Genomic DNA, 22,178 nt, shown 5'->3' on the forward strand with positions numbered 1-22,178 from the left:
CAAAGATGCTCTGGAAACCACTTGTCCACACGCAGTGAAACCCAGCAGGATGTGCGTAAAACTGCCCACTTGCAGCCTGGTCTCATCCAGAACAAACCCATTCTCAGACTAAACGAACACCACTTGGTCTGCTTGACATTTAAATGTTACAGCCATCATTCTTGTTGACGCATGGGAAGCAAATGTTGAGAAGTTTAGAAGAGGGTTAAAGTGTTGTCGGATTGGAGTTTTAATATGAATCAAATGTTCTAAGAGAAGCCGTCTCACCATTGTTCTCGGCGTACATCCTGATCACGGGCATCATCTCGAACAGGACTTTGGTTTTGGAGTCGACGAGTTTGCAGCCCCGGCGGTCCCAGCCGGCCCCCTCCAGGTAGAGGCCGTAGACGTACACTCCCTCTGTGGGGGGCTGCGTGACGTCGTCCTTCATCCACTTGGTCACCTCGTTGCACAGCACCATGCGGTCCAGGGCCCAGCCCTTATTAGCCCGAGTGATCTCCTGAAGGTGCAGCGACAGATCCACCGGTAAAAAGAGGGCTTATGTGGACAGTATAATGGGGCAGAAGACATAAAAGGCACAGCTGACATTTGGAAAGCGTTTGAGGTACAATTAAAAGCCGCAGCGCCAACCCGAAAGAAAGATAAAACCCAAAATAAGCGAGGGCAAAGTGGCAATAAATATATTAAATATGAGTTGAATTCCCTTCATTTATCCCCATTTAGAAAAATTTCAAAATCTTAATAGGCTAAATTGGTCAGTTAGGCAAGTGGTAATTAGGAATTGGGAACAACAAGTTCCTGTCAATGGAAATACGTCACGATATCTGTGTCGAGCATCTGATTGTGAGAGAAACCGGTCATTTTTAAGAAAAAAAAGAATTCAGTGTCCCAGTGACAAATGGCCCACGGGCCGGTACTGGTCTGTGCGTAGCGCTCTCAGCGTGCCGTCTGGTTCTCTGGCGGTGGGTAAGTACGTAGGTCACATGACGGCGGGGTTACCTGTCTCATTGCTGTCAGGAAGCCCTGCGGGTTGAAGAAGCCCGTCATCCAGAAGCAGTGGGGCCGCCCTTCAAAGATCCAAGCCCGGAACTGCCGGTTCCGCTCAAGCAACTCTGTGAACCAGAACCCCAAGGTGCTGGAGGCCCACGACGCCTAAAAAAAACACAGCCAAACAGTAACCGAACACGTTTATCCAGACCGATGATGGGAGAAGACAACAGGGAGACGTGAGATCAAATGGATCGTGAATCACCAGGTGAGAAAAAAAAGAACCGGGTCAGCGCGTCAAACCAAAAAAACATGAGCCCCCAGCGCAGGGATCCTCATCAGGAATGTTCAATATAAACTTCAATATAAGATGTACTAAAGGTTATTTCAAGTCACACTAGTTTGCTATCAAGTAAAGGAATACAAAGCACTTAAATCGTACTTATAACGGCACTTTTCTAGAACATGTTTTGAAACTGCTTATTTGATGAAAAATGTACTTTCTTGTTACTTGTTCTTCTGAGTTTGTATCTCTATGTGGAAATGCACTTATTGTACGTCGCTTTGGATAAAAGCGTCAGCTAAATGACATGTCATGTAATGTACTTCCCTTCTCAACATTAATCGTATCAAATTGTCTGGTAAGTTGATTCGAGGGTGAAGATAAATGAAATAATTGAATAGTAAAAAATAAACTTTTACTGCAGTGTGATAAAAACCTCTAATGTATTGATTTATGCCTCCAACCTCCCTTAAGTGGCGTTTAAGAACTATTTACTGAATGCAAAGGGCGCTAATAGCTTTCAGAACGACTAACCTGTGACAGCTGTTGTAAAGCGACTAAAATGTTTCGGTGGGGGTCACTTTTTTTTTCCCTTCAAACCGACCTTCTTCCAGCGGGCAGGGATGCGTGCGTCATACATGCAGTCCAGGGCGTCCCGGAGATTCTCGCTCATGATGATGGTTCCGTCGATGGCCAACTTGAGGTCCGTCAGGGTGTTTCTGACCAGGACTATGACCCTCTGCATCCGATCGATCTCCTGACGCAGGAAGATGTTCATGGGCTGGAAGGGGCCCATCTTCTGGAGGCGCTCTCTCACCTGCTCACAAGATGACGCGTTAACGCTTAAAACGCACGCAGGCTCGCCGTGTCGATACAGAAAATGGTGTTCACGAGCGCTGCTTGGAATTGGCACAATTCCACTGACCTCCACTCAATATACAACCTTTAATAATAATAATAATAATAATACACACGTGTAAACGGGTGGAAATGCTAGGTAAGCATGAAATGTACAAACTGAGCAGATGACAGGATGTTTCTCCAGTCACCACGAAATGTAAGTGACAGAAGAGAGCAGGAGGGATGGAAATAACTTTAAATAAAGATTTATATATCATTCCACTTGAATCCTAGTCAATACCCACTCATTTTGGTGGGAATCTTAATCCGGTTTTCCTGCTTAAATATACTGGACAGACAGAAGTGGAAGAGACAGAGATTTTTCTTTCTGCTATGGAAACATGGTGTGCATTTGCCCGGTCTTACTTCAAATGGAACATAGTCTGGAGGCAGTTTCTCCAGCATGTCGTCAGCCAGCCTGGACACCACGGCCTCTCTGGTCTCCCCTCCGCCCGACGAGCTGTCTTTGGGCTGGATATTCAGGATGGTGTCCAGCACGTCCTTGGCCAGCTTACTCTGGTAGGTAATGTCGGCGTTCGGGTGGAGGCCAAACACCTCCGGAGTGTCACAGGCCGGCAGACACTGTAGACGAGACACGACACCGCTGTTGAAGCAGAGCGACTCGAGGCTCCACGAGCGATCGTTTGTAAGTGAAAGGACGCTGGTGCGTCACGCAGAGCTCATCACGGAAACCTAATACGCTGTGGAATAGATTTTTTTTGTACTGGTAATGTAGGATATTAAAAAAGAAATTGAAGACCAGGTTCACAAATTAACTATAGATAAAATGCATTTAGTGTACAACAAAATACAACCATGATTCTGGAGATCTGTATTCAATAAAGTAATGAGAATGTTGTAAAACCACTAATCAATAGAAACATACCAATGTACAGTAAAGATTGTATTCAATGTAGAGCTGCAACTAACGATTATTTTAATAATCGATTCATCTGTCGATTATTTGTTCGATTAATCGATGAATCGGATAAAAAAATAAAAAATGTAAAAACATTAATTTCCAACCCTTTATTGAAAAATAGAACTGACTGTGCACTTTCTAAATATGTTTTGCACTAACAGATTGCTCCTTGAACATCCCTAAGTAAGCAAATAAAATGGACTAACACAAAAAACATACACACATCGCATGATGTATACTTTACAGCCGCCAAATTAAATATATTAGGCACAAAATCATGAATCATTGCCGTGGTGCTCCCGTGCCAGGCCATGTCGCTTTTGCATATCTTACAATCAGACATGTCAACCCTCCCGAAAATATCCCGGACCGACCTTTCTCCTGATTTCCACCCGGACATCAATATTGCTGCACCACCCGTCACTGGGCGCGCTGTTTCAGACCGAACAATAATAAAGGTTACACCTTGAAGTCGAGCGCGGCGATTAGAACCTAAAACCGCAGCACCCCCCCCCCCGTTTCCCGCTAGGACCCGCACCCCCCATTTCAGTGTGAAATATTTAGGTCGCATTGGCTTCTCTTCCTCCGCATGTTTCAGAACAGTAGTACGGGTCTCTCCGATGTTCTGCTGCGCGAGCGCTCAACTCTTTTTTTCTCAGCTCTGCGCAACTTTCTTTTAATACTCAAAGACAATAGTCGCTCGACACAGCGAATCGATAATGAAATTCGTTGCCAACGCTTTTAATAATCGATTTTAATCGATTTCATCGATTCGTTGTTGCAGCCCTAATTCAATGCAATCTACTGAAATGCATTCATGTAATACTTGATAGCACCACAACTGATATTGACGGAGACATTCAAAATCCGAGCTACATTGAACTCACCAGGAGCTTGATGGACAACCATGAGTCTGCATGATGGTCAACAGGCAATGAAAAAAGATTTCAATACCAACGTGTCAGCTGGTCTGATCACATGACAAAATGTACACTGTCAAAGTTAGCTCACATTAATCCTAGGAAATAAAACCAACTGTCTCAATAATAAGAATAAAAGCTGCCCTAAAAGGGTTCAACGCTTGTTGTAGACCTTTTAATTGGGGTAAAATCTGAATTTTTTGGATTCAAATCAGGGCCAAAGGTATTGTGATTGACAAGCTGATGTAAAAATGAAGGCATCTGAATGATGACAAGAATATGGACCATATGACACTGCATTAGGATCGATGAGATTCCTTATGAAACTATTCAAACAACCCACTTTAAGACTAAAGCTCACAAAGCTCTCTAAGCTCACAACTTTATTATAGACCAATGTAAGTATAACGACTCAAAACTAAAATGTAGATCCAATACATCAAAAGCTTTATCGTATATTTGGGAAACCTTGTTCCAACTTCAACACATCACGATGTTCCAATAGCTCTATCTGCATTTGTTTGTACTACAATATTAAGCCATTTCCTTTATATATTATCAGATTTCCCTCATTCTGATTTCTCTGTTGGTCGGAAACACATTAGAGTTTGCATTGGGAAATAAAAAATGCACGACGGCATCAGCCAATAAACCGACAGATTAGAGGAGATGGAGACAGTCACTGTGCGCTGGACACAATAACTGCTCAATTACTTTAGCTTTGTTCCAGTCTTTCTTCCTTTAATTGAAATGTAGAGACACGTTGTGTTTTGTACGTAGTGTGAACAAGGTGTGTCTTTGAAAGTTGTGCCTGTGAGCGTTAATGTGTGTGTACCTCTGTGTGTACTCCAAGGTTGTGTTGTTCTCCATTTGAGAGGAATAATCTCGCTAAACCTGGCAGCCTTGAGCATCATAATGAAACTGGCTTAAATGAAACTAGTGCAGGAACGACACACACACACACACACACACTCGAAGCGGACAGCTTCTTTTTTTTTTTTTTTTTAAACGGCAACTCGACACCGGCACAATTTTAGAATAGCCGTAGAAAGATGGAGTTTGTACCAAAATCCTCGTGGCAGTGGCCGTTATCACAGGCGGACGATGACACCTTTTCAGCCACATACTCAGTGATACAAATGTCTTGAAAGCTGGAGTTGGACTTACTTGAATGTATGCTAGATACTGGTCAACGTTGGAGCACTTGGGGATGCTGTAGGCTTTGTAGAAGTTGAAGGCGGGTCCGAACATTTCCTCGCTGAACCACACCTTGGCGAAGGTGTTGAGGAGGCGCTTGTCGTAGTCATCGGTCACGCGGCCGCCGTATTGAATCTCTCCAATCATGTACCGCACTGTGGTCCATGACACACCCTGAGGAGGTACTAAATAGTCACAAGATGCAATGCACACGCCTTGTGAAAGGGTTACAGTTGTTGTGATACCATACTCATCTTCAGCAGTGTGATTTTTGTTTTATTTGGCATATTCATATTCATGTGACACTTTTCTAAAAATTCCTAAAAGAAGTATTTCTATATTATAGTTGTGAATACAATCACATTAGATACACCTGCAGTTTATCAGACTATTTGCTGATTTATTGTAGAAGATTACATGATTTATTTGGCAAAAAAACTACACACATACCAGCAGTGTGGTTTAGAGACAACAAACAATAAGTACTGCTTTAAACCACTATCGCTCTGACATTCTGCAAAACCATTTCTGCTCCCTTACTACTGTTGGTGATTGTTAAGGATGTGTTTGTAAATCAAGGAGGTCTATACTGTAATTTCCTCAGCACTTGAAAAGGTTATGTTAGAAAAATTCTCACTCATAACCGGTGTAAAATCATATTTTTGATGTTTTGATATTTGCAGACAGAGTTTACACACATACAAGTCGTGCACCAAGGCTGCTCAAAGGATTCCAGCACATATACTGGTATATACTGGGACGAACAGGGAGGAAGTGTCTCATTGTACAAGGGACCCTGAGACATACATCTGATCATCATGAGACACAGTAGGGCCCCCCCTCCTTCTGATTATGACATGACATGATGACTACAGTCACCTCCTACCTTTTTAATTTCCATGTCGTCGAGGTGGTTCTGAACAAACTGGACGGTGGCGTTGAAGTCGGCCTGGTTGAACTCGTAGGGGATATTCCACCCCAGAGGCCCGTACTTTCTCCTCTCCTGTACCGTGCTGTGGAGGAATGCCACTCCATAGAGCATCGGCTTCCACTGCACCATGTTGCTGACATCCAGATGGTCCTGGTTTATACCTTGTTAGGGAAACACAGATGAACACATAAGAAACCCTTTTCACTATGGAGGGTGCAAGCGGTTAGATTTTGAGGTCAGCCATCTTTTATTTAACTCCAGCGAAAGAGATTTGAGAGTCATATTTACCATCAACAGATGCTAGTGCAGATTCCCCTAAATAAAAACTTTAAAGTGAAATACTTTCTTTAATACATTGTGTTTTTATTAAATGGCAAAAAGCTGAACAGAAACGAACCTCCGTAGGTCCTCCTAAGCCCCGCCTTGAGGCCCTGGGGTGGTTCGTTGGTGAACTTAATTGACATCTGCAGAAGGGTGATTGGGAAATGCTTGTGGACCTCCGTGGTCATCCAAAGGCGGAAGCAGTCATGGACGATGTCTGTTTCTGTCACTGTGTCCATCAGCTCGTCCATAAAGTCCAGACCCAGGTGGCAGTTCTGAAGTAGGGCCCAGCCGCCCTGTGGACAAATAGGGACCACAAAGTAATGATGTACACAGGTTCTCTGTCTGTAAGGGATCCGCCAGCTTCAACACATCACAGCCCTCTAGTTCAATAAATTAAACTATTAAAAAATAGCATTAGGCTCTGACCACTAACTCACATTAGCCATAGTCTGCTGCAGAAGCTTGCGAGCATGGACCTCTTGTCCTTGTCCCATGGAAACATATCGTGTCTCGATCTTCAGCCTCTTCCCCAGAGCGATGATGGAGTCGGTTGGATCGGAGCCCATCGACAGGAAGCAAATGAGGGGAGTCCGCGGGTCCGATTCCTCCCACATCTTCTCCAAGTCAAGAATCACCCCTTCAATGTACTTCTCCCCCATGGCGTCCATTATGTATTTACGGGCCTGGAAGAAGAAGTAATGAGAAAACGTAAACAGGCCGAGTAAAAACACGGAACCGATGGAATAGTTTAAAGGAGTTTCAGCAACTGCGATACTTTTAATGACTGCAACAAAATAAATTCCAGTACAGGCTCATCTGCAGCGGAGCAAAACACTGTCCATTAGCCGTTGTAGATATTTAGGCTGTAATCTTCCGGGAGAAGATTAGTGCTGTTTCACTAAGTGAATTCCACTTTTCCCTACAAGCAGAGACCTTGCAAAGGGACATATTAGTGTAGATTAAGATATCTCTAGACTCTCATTCCAACTGTCATTAAAATCAGAAAAACAACGTCTCATTTCCATCCCCAGCCCATCCATTGTGTGAGGTTTTCGGGTTATTTATTCATTGGAACTGAAGTTACAGTTCGACTAGAATTGACACCATCTATACCTATTCCTTATGAAAATGAAAACCAATGTACGGCAATGAAGCAGATCGTGGACGTGTGAAATTTGGCTTTAGGTCTAAAAGATCCTTGTGTTGTGTATTTTTCCAACATGCCCAAAGACGTGTCATTTCCAACCTGTGCGATGGTCCTGTCAGGACACCAGCAGCGTATGAGGAGCAGGCGTCTGAAGCAGTCCAGGACCTGGTCGTACGAGTTGGGCAGCAGCTCTTCCTCCGGGGCCTCCTTGTCAAACCACGACTTCCACGGCTTCTCGTTACGACTTATCTGAAAGAAATGTGTGAGCGGCGGTGACACAGGGACACACACACACACACACACACACAGGTGCTTTTCGCTGGTCAATCGTAGCACCCCGCGTTGCCTCTTAATTGTTGTGCGTTTAATGTGTATTGAACCGTGGGGAAGTGGTATTAATGCTTGATAGCACAACGTATACAAATGTGCTGTGACATCAGATGTTAATCATCGTGAAGACATGCACGGGGGGGAACCAGGTTAGCGGCAGAAATGAGGTTAAAGCAGGAAATCAGACCTTGTGTTTACAGTGCATGAACCACAATGACCCTGGTAATTGCATAACCGATATTTAGATGAGGCTGATCTGTAATCACATTCATGCTTGTGCATGGGTTTGAATTACAATTCAAATGTTTAGCTTTGGAACCAATGTATTCGACATGTTCAATTTGAGTTTGTTAATGATTTTTTATTTAGGGACTCTTTTACGGTTTGTTTTCAACTCTGCGGTTATCACAGCTGGTGTAAAACTAATCCAGTAAAATCAGAGGCAGGTTTCTCCAGCAGAAACACTTTTCTTATTTAATATCTGGAGGTGTAGATGTTGAACACATGATCACAGTTTTTTACTGAAAATGATATTGTCATCCTATTTTTTCTGGTGGTCAGCTTGAAAGGCAGACGGTATTCTTTAGGAGTTTGTATTTAGGAAAGTGAAGCAACCAACAACTTTACAACTGAGAGCTGCTTGCTTTTGCTCATTAGCTCCTTAACAGCTGCACTTATTTAAGGGTTTCTGTGCTGTTAAATCTGCCTGACTCCATTTTTCAAAAATCAGCTAAAATGTCTGCTTCAATATGTGGTTTGTGTGAAAGAAAGGAGATGTGCGTCACTAGCGTAACAGTTTTATTGTGTGTGAAGGCAGAGTAAAAAGGGGACTGGGATTCACAATCCTTCTGCGCCTTGTTCTTCGGGCAGGACTGATGTTATGAAACAAAGAACTGATAATCCAGCGCTTTATGTTCATCAAACAAACAAAAAGTGTAGTATTCATAAGGTTATTTGTGCATGTGAAGGAAAATGTGTGTGTGTGTGCGCGCGCTCAGCCAAAAGTAATTATCATGAAATTTTATTCCAATCTAACTTAATTTCACAGAGCAGTGAGCTTTACCTCCATGGGAGCCACCAGGCTGTCAGTCACCCATAAGCTTGTGAGTGACACTCCATCGTGGCAAGTGTTTTTTTTCCCCTCGTGTAGGCGTGTGTGTGTGTGTGTGTGTGTGTGTGTGTGTGTGTTTGTGAAGACACAAGATATAAGGTGACTGATATTGACGTGCTTACTAGAGCAAAGGAGAGCTGTGAAAAATATGTAATGAACATCTCAAGACCGCTGCTGAATCGGAGTTACTGGTGACAGATGAGCACAGTTATGTTTGAGATGAAGTACTATAAACCTGTCATGGTGCGCCAGAACCGATCACGTGTGTGTGTTATACCTGATCCAGTATATCAGAGAACTGCCACAGTTTGCTGAGCTCTACAAGGTTGAGCCAGGTCATGTCAAGGATCCATTTAGCTGGTTTCTGAGGGCAGGCCTTTAGGTCCAAAGATGCACCTCCTGGTTACCACAAAAAAACATTGTATTCACATGCAAAAAAACATTCTCTTCATCATTTCATTGTATATTTTTAGGTTTTCATGCTTAGTCGATGTTCAGCAGGTTGGAGCTGCAGATGGCAAAGCTGCATGCAGGATCCCGCCTGCTCTGGCCTTGCCAGTTGCTGTAGCTGACTTCTATCCCTGCGGTCGGGAGCACTCCATATTTCTGACTCAATAACCAATACGTTTGGATTTTGAACCTCGAAATTAGCTTTAGAAATATCCATCTTGACCAATTTAATGAATTGCAAATGAAATGCAGCCAGCAGAGAACAGATATTAATTCCAGGTTATCGGACACTATTAAAGAGCCTCTTGGCTGTTTTGAGGTGACGTGTTGCTGTACAACAACACGTGTGATTTCCCCTTGTATGGTGAGAATTGGATGCATTCCCAGTGAGGATGGGAATCTGCTATTTGTACATACAATCTCTCTTTGATACAAACACAATAAGTGAGCCTTCGTAATGCCCGAAGCTGTTCAATCCTTTTATATAACTGAATGTTTTTTTATCAGGTTTGAACTTCTGAGGTTGTAGTTTATGAACACGATGAAACTCAGATGTCAGCTCCCAAATCTGCTATTTTTTTCCCATTTTCCCCTTTACCTTTAATGAGTGTGAGGAACTCCTCGTGTTTGACCCTGTTGCTCTGAATGTCGATCTTCAGCGTCAAAAGCAGAGTGAAGAGGAATTTGTGTTCTTCGTACAGGCCTCTTGCTGCGTACTTGTACACGTTGAAGGTCATAAACTCAATGATGTTGGCTATGCGTTTGCTTGTAATAGGGCTCTTGGAGGACCTGTTTAAAAAAAAAATACCACTTTAGTTTCATTCAATGTTCATACTAAAAGCCCTTTAGTGCTCTGCTATAATGTAGCATACGTTTGCCCGAATATTAAATCCATACTAAAGATCCCAGTATGGCCAGACTAGTTCATCTATTGGTTGATGCTAAAATCTGCTTGTAACAGTGAATAAGCTTTAACACGATTCAATCTGTTAAATTAGTGGTTTGGTCAGATGAAAAATCGTTTTAGCTAGCAAATCAATCGGTGGATGGTTTATATGACCACTGTGTTTTTGTCCTTGACACTAAAAAACGTTCCTCTACACATACACAGCCAATGTCTTTACAAAAGTAGACCAAATAAATCTGCATCTTCCACCTTCAACATGCAGTGTTAAAACGCTTTGAATGGTTGGAAGAGTTAGAAAAGTGAGTTACAAGCTCAAGTCCATTTACATTTCACATAAATGTGAAAATAATAATAAGTTATAATAATAAGTTAAAAGTGAGTAAGGAGCAATATAGTTAAATATGAGCTACATTAACAGAAAAACATCAAAAGATACTGATGAAGTCACTGATCTGCTCCTTATTAATGATTCACAAAGCCTGGCTTATGCTACACAACTACAGTAAAATATCCTGTTACACAACCCAATTTTGCAATCACATCAATGTACAACAAAAAACATGCAACAGAGGTGCTATATAATGAAGGAAAAAAAGTGTTACAAAGAGGAGTTAGAACATGTTCCTACTGATTCCACACAAGGCTCCACGTGTGCATCAAATGTACACATCAACGGGAGACTATTTGCTATTTTGGTGGAAGTAGCAACATATAAACTACCACAGCCAACTCGTACAGCTTCGCACACTAAGAAAAAACAAAACAACTATTCTTACCTTGCCAGAGAAAGGTCAAAGATTCCCAAGAACTGTCTCAGAGATGTCTGATACATGACGTTCACCATACTCATCTCCGTTATCAGGAAGTACAGGATACTTCCCCTGGTGGCCACTGAAAACACAAGAGTTGCAAAGGTTGCAGGAGGGGTCTGTTGAATTTGCAGCCTGCGTCTTTGAATCAAAATGTATCTTTTTACAAAACGTTTCGTCACAATACCAATATTACCAGCCAAGAAAAACCATTCTGTCTTTGAGCCGGTGGACCTACCGGGTCGGTACTCCTCTCGGGCGGCATTGATCTGGATCTCCGTCTCAGCGGCAATCTGTAGTTTCTGAGTGACTTCGTCAGCTGTGCGCTTGGTGTTGCCAAGAACAATAATCAGACTCTCGTCGTCAACCAGTGAGCCCTACAAAGAGCACAGAGGATAAACATTACAAAAACATTACAAATGAGCAAGTGTGCTTCCTGATAAATAAAAACACATCATTTATCAGATAAACGGGTGATTGATTAGTTTCTCCTGAAATGGTTTTCTAATACATTTTTGTATTTCCTTGCCTGTGTACTGGTCAGCCGGTAGAGGAGATTATCTTCTAGTTCCTTCATCTTTCTCTTGTTTGACGTCACATCTTCCAAGAGGTCGGTCCTCTCCTTTTCCAGTTCCTGTTAAATATACGTAGTTACATTCCACCACGGCTAAAGCACCCCTTTCTCTCCCAGCTGTGTTCTCCAAGACCATGAAATTGATACATTTCATTTTAAAATGTAGGCTCTTCGTGGGGAGGATGCCCCTGTATCCCTCTAGAAAGTCAGCAAGGCCTCACAAAATACTTTGGGGAACCTTTTGATGAATATATTAAAGACTGACTTGAAAATCAAATGATTGAAAAGCCTCCCTAACTTTTAATATTGTGTGTAAATTGTTTGCTTTGATGACTTTAAAGGACATGATTATGATTTCTTAAGTGAACCATCAGAATTGGTGCTACCTTATGTATGACTAAAAATCAGGTGTTTTGAAACACAGGAGCTGCAATATACAGCAAAGCTAGAAACTCAACAATGAGGTTGGTAAATGGTGCACAGAGTGTGAAGTCACACATTGCATAGCTGAGATAGTAGCATCAACTCGCAAGATGATTAAATTCCAAGCTATTATTGGAAAATTGGTCTTACCACAGTAGCGCCAGGCTTTTTACATTTTTCTCTCAGCAATTATAAAACATTTATATAAGGCTGAATGAATCAAGTCGCTGACCCTACAAACATGCATGTCCTTGTGTGTATATTATTTTTATTGGTGCGAATGTACGCTCTGTTTATCTTGTGTGGTTATTGCTTTATATTGTGTCCATGATAATTGTCTTTTTTATATATTCAGAGGGTGAAAATAAGCTAAAAAATGTATGCTGCCTGGGGAGGTTTTGGCATTATTTACTTACTGTAAATGGCCTCAATTGGCTTCCCAAGGCACTACATTATACTGTATATATAGACAGTAGCTATTGAGACTACCTGTTTTTCTGTGAGGATGACTCTGCCCAGCAGCTGGTCCTCCAGTCCTCTCATGGTGACGGTGAAGTCAATGATTGAGGTGCGAGCACTGATCTCTGGGGTATAAGCTGGGTTTGGCAACTTGGTGGTCACATAGAGCCTGAAACCCTTCATCACATCCACCTCTTTGTCTCCAACTTTCACCTGCAAAAAAAAAGATTATTCAGCCAAATCAACTCCAAGGCACCTCAAAAAGACAACAATTCATGATAATCACATATTTTTCACAACATTCACAAACGTCTTTGACAGTCTTGTGTTTGACAAGGTCACATAATAAAAGGCATCCAGGTGTCAGCTAACGCTCTGCAGACACTGCTGCATTTTCAAGTTTGCACACATGTGTGGAAAAAAATGATTTATGTCAGAATAACTTTGCATTATCCATTTGGCGGTTCTTGGTTTGTCTCCTGTTTCCCCCCCCCCCCCCTCTAAGCCTTCTGACCCTTGTAGGCGTCTAATGTGAGAAGAAAAAAAAAAAACTCAGATTCCTGGAGCTGTCGGCCTCAGGCACCTTCACTTCCTCCTCACACCAGGATATTAATAGAATGTGAGCAGCACTCTCAACAGGCAGCCGGGAGACTTATGGTTGAAGTGGCGTTTGTATATGTAACACATGCTCACTTACAATCAACATGCGGTGTGAGTGTATGTGCGTGTTTTCCCGTACTTACACGGTACGTTTGATATGGGGTGGAGAGCATGCATGTTTGACTCATATGTGGGGGGTGCAGCTGCAGTGTCAGCTGTTGAACAACCAGCATCAGCTGGAGCCAGGAGTTGAGAAGTGATAATGAGAGAGAGAGAAATGCCTAAAGCACATTTTGTCTCTTTCTCACAACCTCATACAGAGAGTGATTTAGTTTGTGTCAGAGATCGTAATGACACATTTAAAATCCATTGTAGATTTAATGAGTAATAAATTAAGTCCATGCTGACTTTGATGAGAAAAGTTTACATGCAAAATGTAGAAATTATTATTAAAATCCTCCGAAGCAGCACACAAAAGATACACTGATGTGAAAAATAGAAATGCCTTTTTAAAATGTATTGTCTGAAATAACAATTATAGTGCTTCGTTGTCATGCATGCCAATACTATACTTTGTGCTGTGGAACTCCCATTTAACGCCTCTACTTGCCATCAAAAGGGCGAGTACTCAGTTTCTGTAGCTGTGTTTGATGGAGCACATTCTCTACATGAAGTCATTCATTAAACATGCCATTGTTTGAGCTCCTCACACTGTTGGCCTGGTCAAGTCCCATCATCTCTTTCATCAGCACGCTAGTCACACGCCTCCCACTCCCACACTATCCTAAACAACTTGAAAGAACACATCTGGTGCATGAGGATAGCAGGAGAGTTTATTTCAGCCATTTTACCTTATAAGTGGAGCCCGTTTTGATAAAGTTTTTTTCAAGAATGTTGTCAAGTGCAGGATCCAACTCCTCCCCTACATCCTCGATCAAAAGGGGGCGCCCAAGAGACAAACTGTCCTCCAGGTGGATCTTGAAGTATTTATGGTTCAGTGAAGTGATCTGCGATGAGAACATGGCAGTACTAAGAATACTTTGATAGGAAACACACTGGTTGAATGAAGCTCCTGCATCAGTCACCCACAACAGTGACCCGACTTTACGTTAGACGTTTTCATTGGGGCACACCCTCAAAATACTTTCATACGTTTTAAACTATTAGCTTTCCAAGTCCTCAGCCGCAATCATATTGTTTTCATACGTTGTAACTTAAGTTCATGAGGCAGTGAGAGTCAGTATCTAGATTTACGTACATAGGAATGAGATACCTCAAACGAATACCATCCCTTTGCTAAGATGACCAATGTATGAACCGTTAGAAACATAAATATTGATGTCTTGGTCATTTGTCGATAGGGTTCAAACCCTCTCTGCTTTAAATGGGCCAGTGACCGTGGATGGTTCTGTCTGACGACTTCTGCAGCCATATACAAGAGAAAAGGCTTTGACGGTAAAAATAATTTAACGATATAAAGTTGCAGAAATTGAGCGTCTGACAAGATTTTAGAGGCCAATACAAATCTAAACCTAAAACTGGCACAGGAGGTTGGTAAGAGAGAAACTTTAGAAATAGAAGGAAAACAGTAGTGACATCTGAATGCTGATGTTAGGTAGGTAGAGATTAAGATATGTTATTTGTGAATCGATCATTTAGTTTAGTATATTTTTGGCCACTCTGCATTGTTAGAATAGATAATGACAGAGCGATAATGAATGTATACAGACACACATTTAAGTAAACTGGGAACAATTAGTGGACCCACTGCAGGCCATCAGGAAGTGTAGTCTTAATAAATGGTACAGTTACACCATCATTGTGTAATAGAATATGTAGTCACATATTCTCAGTGTAAATTTGAGGAAAATCTCAAACCTGAAGATCATTCTTGGCCTCTTTGTTTTTGATCCAGATTTTCCCCTGTGTCTGGGGGTCAATGAGGAGGGGAAAGCGGGCGGCTTTGGTGATAATGATGCCGTTCTGAATGGACAGGTCATCATTGGGGAGGCCCTGTAGGAAGTAAAACAAATGACTGGCTCAGGCTCAACCCAGATATTCATTAATAACAGTTTATTTTATTTCAAAAATTCACTTGCCTTTCTTTCCAGTATCTGACTTAGTAGCATCAAACATGTAAATGATCCGTACATTTATTCTTTATTATGACTAAAAATATTTCAGGCAACTTTAGTTTTATTATCTGAAATCAATACAAATAAAGCATAAAACAGCTGGTCCAGTTGAGTTGTACAAATACCTGTCCTAAACTACAGGATAGAAACATCACATACACTACACGAATGCTCACTGAAATGGTTCATTCTGTGGGTGGCAGATTCAAAGGTAGATCACTGACCTGTAGGTTCCACTCGCTGACAGTGGGAGCATCAATGAGCAGCTCGGTCAGATTCAGGTTGTTGCCAAATGGTATTTGACGCTGCTTCAACTCCCGCTGCCAATTACTCAGCAGAAGATTGCGAAACTCCTGATTGAAGGGTCCGGAGTAAGAGAGGAACGCTGTGGCCAACAGAATGTCCCCTAAAAGCCAACAGTGTGCAAAACCGTAATACTGGTCATGAAAAAAAAATAGAAAAACTCTGGCAGACGAATGTCATCACAATGAGAGCTCAGACCAAAGTAGTGCAAATATATAAACAAGTGTGAAGGAACTGTATATTGTTAGAAGTGCACTTGGAATTAAATGCCAGTTTTATTGAGAATTAGAGGTATGACTGTGGATTAACTCTTATGCATTTAGGCTAGTAAAAAGTGAACTTCGTTATTAGTTCAATTATCAAACAGATATGGTAAAAAATGAATGTCTAATGTGTCTGATTGTATCCGACGTCTCTTTGATGCCCTCATTTTCTGACACCAGTTGCGTTTTGAAACCCACCAACGAGGCGTTTGGTTTGCGCAGCGAACTCCTTGCTCTGCTCGGTCCATCTCTCCTTCTCACCAGCCAGGCCGCTGATGAGACTGGACGCCGTCTGCATCTTGTGTCTACATCGCTCAGCATCTTCCAGCAGGGTCTGAAGGAAAAGGAGGCCAGACGAGTGGGTCGATATTTGTGTGTCTGTGAGGCTGCCCTCGTCCTTCCTTTCAAGTGTCTCTTCATGTGGAATAGAATATGTTTGTATCAGTATTAAAATGAAATGGAGTTCGCGATGCGCTCTAATCCCAATGCATTGGACTCTGCAAGGGATGGCCCTGATGAAGCTCGTGACATTTTTCTCTTTATCACTTTTGGGGTATCCTCCAGGTGCAACAGCTCAAAGGCGTACAGGTTTGCACTCTGACCTGCAGCAGGTGTAGTGTCTGACAGGCATTGATTTTCCTCAAATAAATGCTGCGTTAAGCTTGAAGCTTGGACCCCGGCTATCCCCAATGGATGGATGGATTGTTTGTATTTTCTTGTGAATTTGCAACCTGTCCTCCCCTTTGGAGAAATAGTGAGAGGTAAATAACACCTTTTAGCCATTTATCTTTTAGTAATCTATTCAAAAGCAATCAAGAGATTGTTAGCGAAATAGTCTAGTTTAGTCTAATGTCTGTTTCGTCAGGTATAGACTTCTGCACTGAGCCCTTTAATCTCACTTTTGGGCCTCGGAGCTCTGCGTCTTAATCACAAATTATAAAAAGAGTCAACTTGCTTTGTCCAGATTTCCTAATGAGCGAGTGTTGATGCACATACTGTTCCATTTACATGCTGTTGTTTATCACGGAACAGGAAGATGGAAAGCACGCGCAGCAGACAGCATCATAAACACGCACACACAATCAACAGTGTGGCACTGTAGGGAGTTACATTGATCTAAAAAAGTCTGTGTTCTGACAGACAGTCCCCTGCTGGGGTTCCAGCTCACACACAGAGACAGCTCATTCCACGGTTTTAAATACACTGTATTATAATGTATAATGATGTTTTAACAGGAAGTTAAAGCTCCTGCTGTTCAAGGAACACACCCTAGTTATAAATAGCACACTGATTACAGTCTTAAACACGCAAGGCCATCCCTCATCCATTTTCTTTTATTGGCAACTTTGTTTAGCTTAGTTTAAGTGCATTTAATAGACTGTACATGAAACACATAGTTGCTGTAAATCAACTGGAGATAGTTGGATAAAGTGTGAAATCTCATTGTTCCAGGAAGGATTGATGAAGTTCAAAGACAGTGCTGCACGCAATATGAATTCAAACAATCATACAGAAAGTTCAGAAAGCAAGACTCCAAACTGATCACATGTTCCAAGTAGCACAGTGTCATATATTATTAAAACTTGATTTTTTTTATGACGGGCTTGATTCGAAGAGACTAGATGTCAAATTGTATGTCAGCTGATGTGTTTTATCTTAAGAAGGAAGTAAAACTATTGACCTGTTTCTCCATCATGGCCTTCTCGTACTCCGCTTGTACCACATCCAGCTCTGCCTGCTTGGCATCAAGCTCAGCCTGAGCCTTCTGAAGATCTACATTTGCTATGGTCAGACGATTCTGCTGCACTGCCAGGTTAGCCTATAAAACAAAGGAGAGGGAGAGGAATCTTTCATGTTTTTTTGTAAATTAACCTCCTTCGTGGGTCACAGTCGGTGATGTCTTAAAAGGAGAAAGAGGCAGAACTTGGGCAGAAGACAAACATGAGGGAAAAAGAAGCAGCAAGACCTTCTCTGCTGGCCAGAATATACATTTTATTTTGAAAAATGTTTTCCACAAATAAATATTACATTGTTCCCCATGGTCTTTTCTCTTCATTTCATAGTTTTCCTCTTGGTTGCGCTTCTTTGAGCCGCAGGCCAGCCTTTATGTTGGAGCTTTTATCCAATAATATTTCAGCCATCATTTATTGCCAGGGTCCAAAAGTTCTGCCCTCAGGCCTCCTGAATCAACAGCGCTGCCTGCAGCTTAAAGGGAACCCAAACAAAACTGTGGCGTTAACCAATCCGATTTCAAGTTTGCGACTCCGGGGGCCACAAAAACAGCACGTGCACCTCCTTATATTGGATTCGCACAAGTGAGAGGCATAACTTTTCAATACTAGCAAATCGAACTTGGCGATAGTAAATGTGGATTTACTGATTTTAAATGCTTTGGAAATATAAGAGAATGCTTTTCTGTCATAATTATAGTAATTCATTCAGGAAGCACATCACTGAAGGCCTCGGTGTGAAATGCACGGTCAGAAAGGGAGGTAGAGAGAAACAAGAAATCCAAAAGATATTAAGGGCTGATGAGAAGGAGGTCTGTGACCAACAGAGGAAAAGGAAAGAAGCCATTTTCTAAAGGGAAAGCACTGCAAGAGGTTTAGAGAATAAGTTTGAACTTAGATGACCTGGGGAAGAGGAAGTTGAGTATTTATTTAATAGTAATTCAAATCTGATAAGAGAATCTATGTCTGTCTGTCCAACTGTATCTCTGTCTTGCAGGCAAGGAAACCCTGAGCTGGAAGCTAGGAAATCAATTTGGGGGACAGCGTTCGATGCTAAAGCAAAAGATCAGCATCAAAGAGGAGAAGCAGGGAGTTCTCCTGGAGGTTTGTATCAAAAAAAGAAAAAGACAGGGAGAGACGGGATAAGGGAAAGAAGGAGGTGAGATAAGGATTGGAAAAAGAAACCTGGGGGAGAGGATGGAGCATGAAGGTGCAAAAGAGATGGAGAGAAGGGAATGTAAAGCAAAATGAGTATGGAAAAGAAACCCGGTAACAAGGGGGAAGAAATGCGGGTACAAAAGAGGAAGATTAACTGGGGGGAAAGCAGAGGAGTTTGGCTTTAGTGAACGTAGTCCAAAAGCATAACTGAGCCCTGTGAAATGCTTCGTATGCATCGGACAACCACAGACTGCTCTGGCAGGAAGACAAACTAGCAAACGATTTGGGACATTTGCATGAAATCACTGGGTTTAGAGAGCAGGCAAGTGTGTGTGTGTGTGTGTGTGTGTGTGTGTGTGTGTGTGTGTGTGTGTGTGTGTGTGTGTGTGTGCGCGCGAGGTGCTCGTTTGTTCGAGCATTTTGTGTACGGGGTAGTCTGTCCTGCTCCGTTCTGTTGTGTGTAGAATTAATGGATCCTAGGAAGATAAATAAATAATTACTGACCGAAGTGCTGGTGCAAAGAAGCAGTTCATTAGTGCAGCTTTAAAGTAAAGCAGTCACTTAAATGCAAACAGAGCCCTTAGGGCTGTTTGAATCAGGATACCTTTTTTTCCTTTTGTTGAAAAAAACAACATGATTTGTCAAATTGCATTCATTTAAAATCCCTACATTGGTATAATTTTATATATTTTATCTTTGGCTGTGTTTCAGTCACACACAGCAACCAAACTATATAGTGGGGGTTTTGAATTGGTAGACTTTACATGCATTTTTGGATTTGGTCTCTAAATCATTAAGGACTTTCATTGAACCATTGTCACGGAGATATTAGACTGCACTGCTTTTACCTTCAATGGTAACACCTCCTTGTTGATGGAGAAGAAGGAGGCCATAGCTTTTGTCCAGGACGCAAGACCGGCCACATTGCCACACACCCGTTTAGCTGTTTCAATGTTGTAGTCGGGCATGTCGAAGTAGGGCAGCAGCAGCTCAACCATTTCCTCATTAATGGAGTCCTTGGGGAATTGCTGAAAGGGAAAGAGAAGGTGGTGATGGCGGAGGGAAGGGACTTTATTTCAGTTAGCACACAGAGAATATAAACCTTAACCACACAACCAATTCACAAAAAGCCCTAATAATAGTCTGTGATACTTAGAGAGCATGTTAAAGTATATGGGATTAGGAAAAAAAGAGAAGCATTATATATGGAGTGATTAAGGGAAGAGAAAGTGAAGAAGGTGGTGAAAGTACAAAAGGAAATGAAAGGAAGACAGCAAAAATGAGGGAGGGATAAATATAAGAGGCAGACAACACTGCAAAGGACTATGCAACAGGGGGGTCGGTGGAGGGAATAAAAAAAAACAGGAAAAGGCAAGGAAGCTGAAAGAGAAAATGTAATTCATAGAGGTGCACAAGGTAAAATAAAAGATGATGTAAAAAACCAAAATGATAGTGAGATAGATAACACATCAAAATGTAACAAATTTAACAATGAGAGAGTAGAAGTGGATCAATTAAATCAAAGAAAGTTGTAAATGTTGCAGTTATTGATTAAAATTTGGGGAATGATCTCCATGACCACACATGTATTTACACTTATGTGCCTAATTTACAAATGATCGTAATTCATCATTTCACTTTAGAGTTGAATAACTCTGCAGGACAGTTAACTACAGCAAATTATTACATATGGGTTTGCTGTATTACACAACTATTGTCGTTTGTTTGACTTGATGTGATATTAACGGGTACCTGCAGACTACCCATGAAGTTTCCAGCCGTCATGAGCTTCAGAGACTCCTGCCAGGACGGCGTGTTGCAGTTCTTCTCTGGGTCAATCTTCACTGCGTTTACTCGCCTCTGAAAGAACAGCAGCACGCAGTCCATGATCCGCATGATGAGGTGGGGGGGGCGGCCGAGTGTTCGCACAGTGGCGATGTCTGATGGCTTGATTGTCTGAGTGGGTACAGAAAAGAGACATACAGGGGATTTGTAGTGGGAGACACTTCGGCTGTATCCATGATTTTGTATCTTGCACGGGACATGTACAAGGAATTGGACACAATGATGCAGTTTGACAATATAAAACAGAGGGAGTGTACAGAGAAAATGTAGGTGTGTAATTGACAATGAGAGACAGGGCCCCCGTGCATGTTGGTCCCTTCTCCTGCTGGCACTTTGCTTGCTTCTGCTCTCACTTCCCTGCTACATTTTCACTTTGTATCAGCCCGAGTGTGGTGTGAATCTCCCACCCGCCAGCAAATACAATTAGAACATCTTCTTACATGGCATGCTGTATTAAGGTCAGTAATTACAATATAGTCTAACCTTTTTGGACCAATCACAAACTGAGCTGCAGTCTTTCACATTTAAAATTAAATCATTGTTTCTTGTGTTGATCAATAGCTATATTAAAGAAAAGGGCTATAATTAGAATACTTTGAAAGGTTGCTGTGCAAGCAGTGGCCTTACCCTTCCACACAATCATCACACAGATCACCATTGTTTTAACTTCCACAACCTGCTCCCTTTGTCTCTCGCTGTTTCTCCCGCTGCTGAGGATCAGCTGCTGTTAACCCGCCAACCAGTGGAACAAGGGTCCTGTTATTGTCAGAGCTCTAAACTCTGCCAAACACACCAACGGACTAGAAACAGGCCTTCTGGGCAGAGATTATTGATCGTGTGTTTACTGTCGGCTTCACCGTTTGTTCTGAATGGAAATGAGCGTAGAGTCCTGTTTAATGCTGTGTTGAGACTACCTCGATTATTGAAGAAGCCTCTGAAAAGATGAAAAAAGGTCAAGGTTTACAACAGCAGTCCAGTCGTGTGCGCTAGCAGCTCTATTTAAAATTCTCTATATCTTTTCTACGTGATCAAAATGCAAACTCATCAATCCAGACCAATCGCCTGCTTGGAAGTATACGGTTTTCATCTTCAGCAGCAAGATTCTTTTGCCCTCCCTTAGGAGATCTGTGCGCTTCCAACTACACAGGAGGACAGCTTTAATTACAACGCAGCTCCAGCCCCCAGAGCATCCGGCTAACTTTAGAATCGCCCGCTGTTTGCTCACATAAAAAACACAAGGTGGGAAGGCAGCAGGAAAAACATGCCCCATGGCTGCATACAGGAAGACACCGGGTGCTCCAAGGGAAGCAACACAACGTGAGACAACTAGACTGATAGGGGAGGCATTATGTCACACAATAAACTGCTCCAAGAAAAAAAAACAGTACACAGCGTTAGTGAAAAGAATCGCATGAGCTATGGTGGTGCATGATGCAGTAGGTCGGAATGAAAATGGTTTGTGTAAGGAAC

General features: G+C 42.1%; 1 protein-coding gene across 1 annotated transcript in view; it reads right to left on the reverse strand.

Annotated features, from left to right (window-relative positions):
* dnah5 (dynein, axonemal, heavy chain 5) overlaps positions 1 to 22,178 on the reverse strand; it is a 62,571-nt gene that overhangs the window by 1,555 nt on the left and 38,838 nt on the right. The window contains exons 65-86 of the mRNA XM_062565398.1: positions 20,616 to 20,819; positions 19,712 to 19,891; positions 17,657 to 17,794; positions 16,174 to 16,309; positions 15,634 to 15,815; positions 15,153 to 15,287; positions 14,126 to 14,281; positions 12,705 to 12,887; positions 11,748 to 11,852; positions 11,457 to 11,595; positions 11,186 to 11,300; positions 10,101 to 10,291; positions 9,330 to 9,451; positions 7,711 to 7,860; positions 6,902 to 7,147; positions 6,538 to 6,757; positions 6,096 to 6,301; positions 5,180 to 5,383; positions 2,537 to 2,752; positions 1,875 to 2,087; positions 1,000 to 1,152; positions 268 to 499 (exon numbers count right to left, since the gene is read on the reverse strand). Coding sequence (XP_062421382.1) covers positions 268 to 499; positions 1,000 to 1,152; positions 1,875 to 2,087; positions 2,537 to 2,752; positions 5,180 to 5,383; positions 6,096 to 6,301; positions 6,538 to 6,757; positions 6,902 to 7,147; positions 7,711 to 7,860; positions 9,330 to 9,451; positions 10,101 to 10,291; positions 11,186 to 11,300; positions 11,457 to 11,595; positions 11,748 to 11,852; positions 12,705 to 12,887; positions 14,126 to 14,281; positions 15,153 to 15,287; positions 15,634 to 15,815; positions 16,174 to 16,309; positions 17,657 to 17,794; positions 19,712 to 19,891; positions 20,616 to 20,819 — 3,826 coding nt within the window. The remainder of the gene's footprint in view (positions 1 to 267; positions 500 to 999; positions 1,153 to 1,874; positions 2,088 to 2,536; positions 2,753 to 5,179; positions 5,384 to 6,095; positions 6,302 to 6,537; positions 6,758 to 6,901; positions 7,148 to 7,710; positions 7,861 to 9,329; positions 9,452 to 10,100; positions 10,292 to 11,185; positions 11,301 to 11,456; positions 11,596 to 11,747; positions 11,853 to 12,704; positions 12,888 to 14,125; positions 14,282 to 15,152; positions 15,288 to 15,633; positions 15,816 to 16,173; positions 16,310 to 17,656; positions 17,795 to 19,711; positions 19,892 to 20,615; positions 20,820 to 22,178) is intronic.

Source organism: Pungitius pungitius, chromosome 11, assembly GCF_949316345.1.
Source record: "Pungitius pungitius chromosome 11, fPunPun2.1, whole genome shotgun sequence".
In the NCBI taxonomy this organism is placed as follows: Eukaryota; Metazoa; Chordata; class Actinopteri; order Perciformes; family Gasterosteidae; genus Pungitius; species Pungitius pungitius.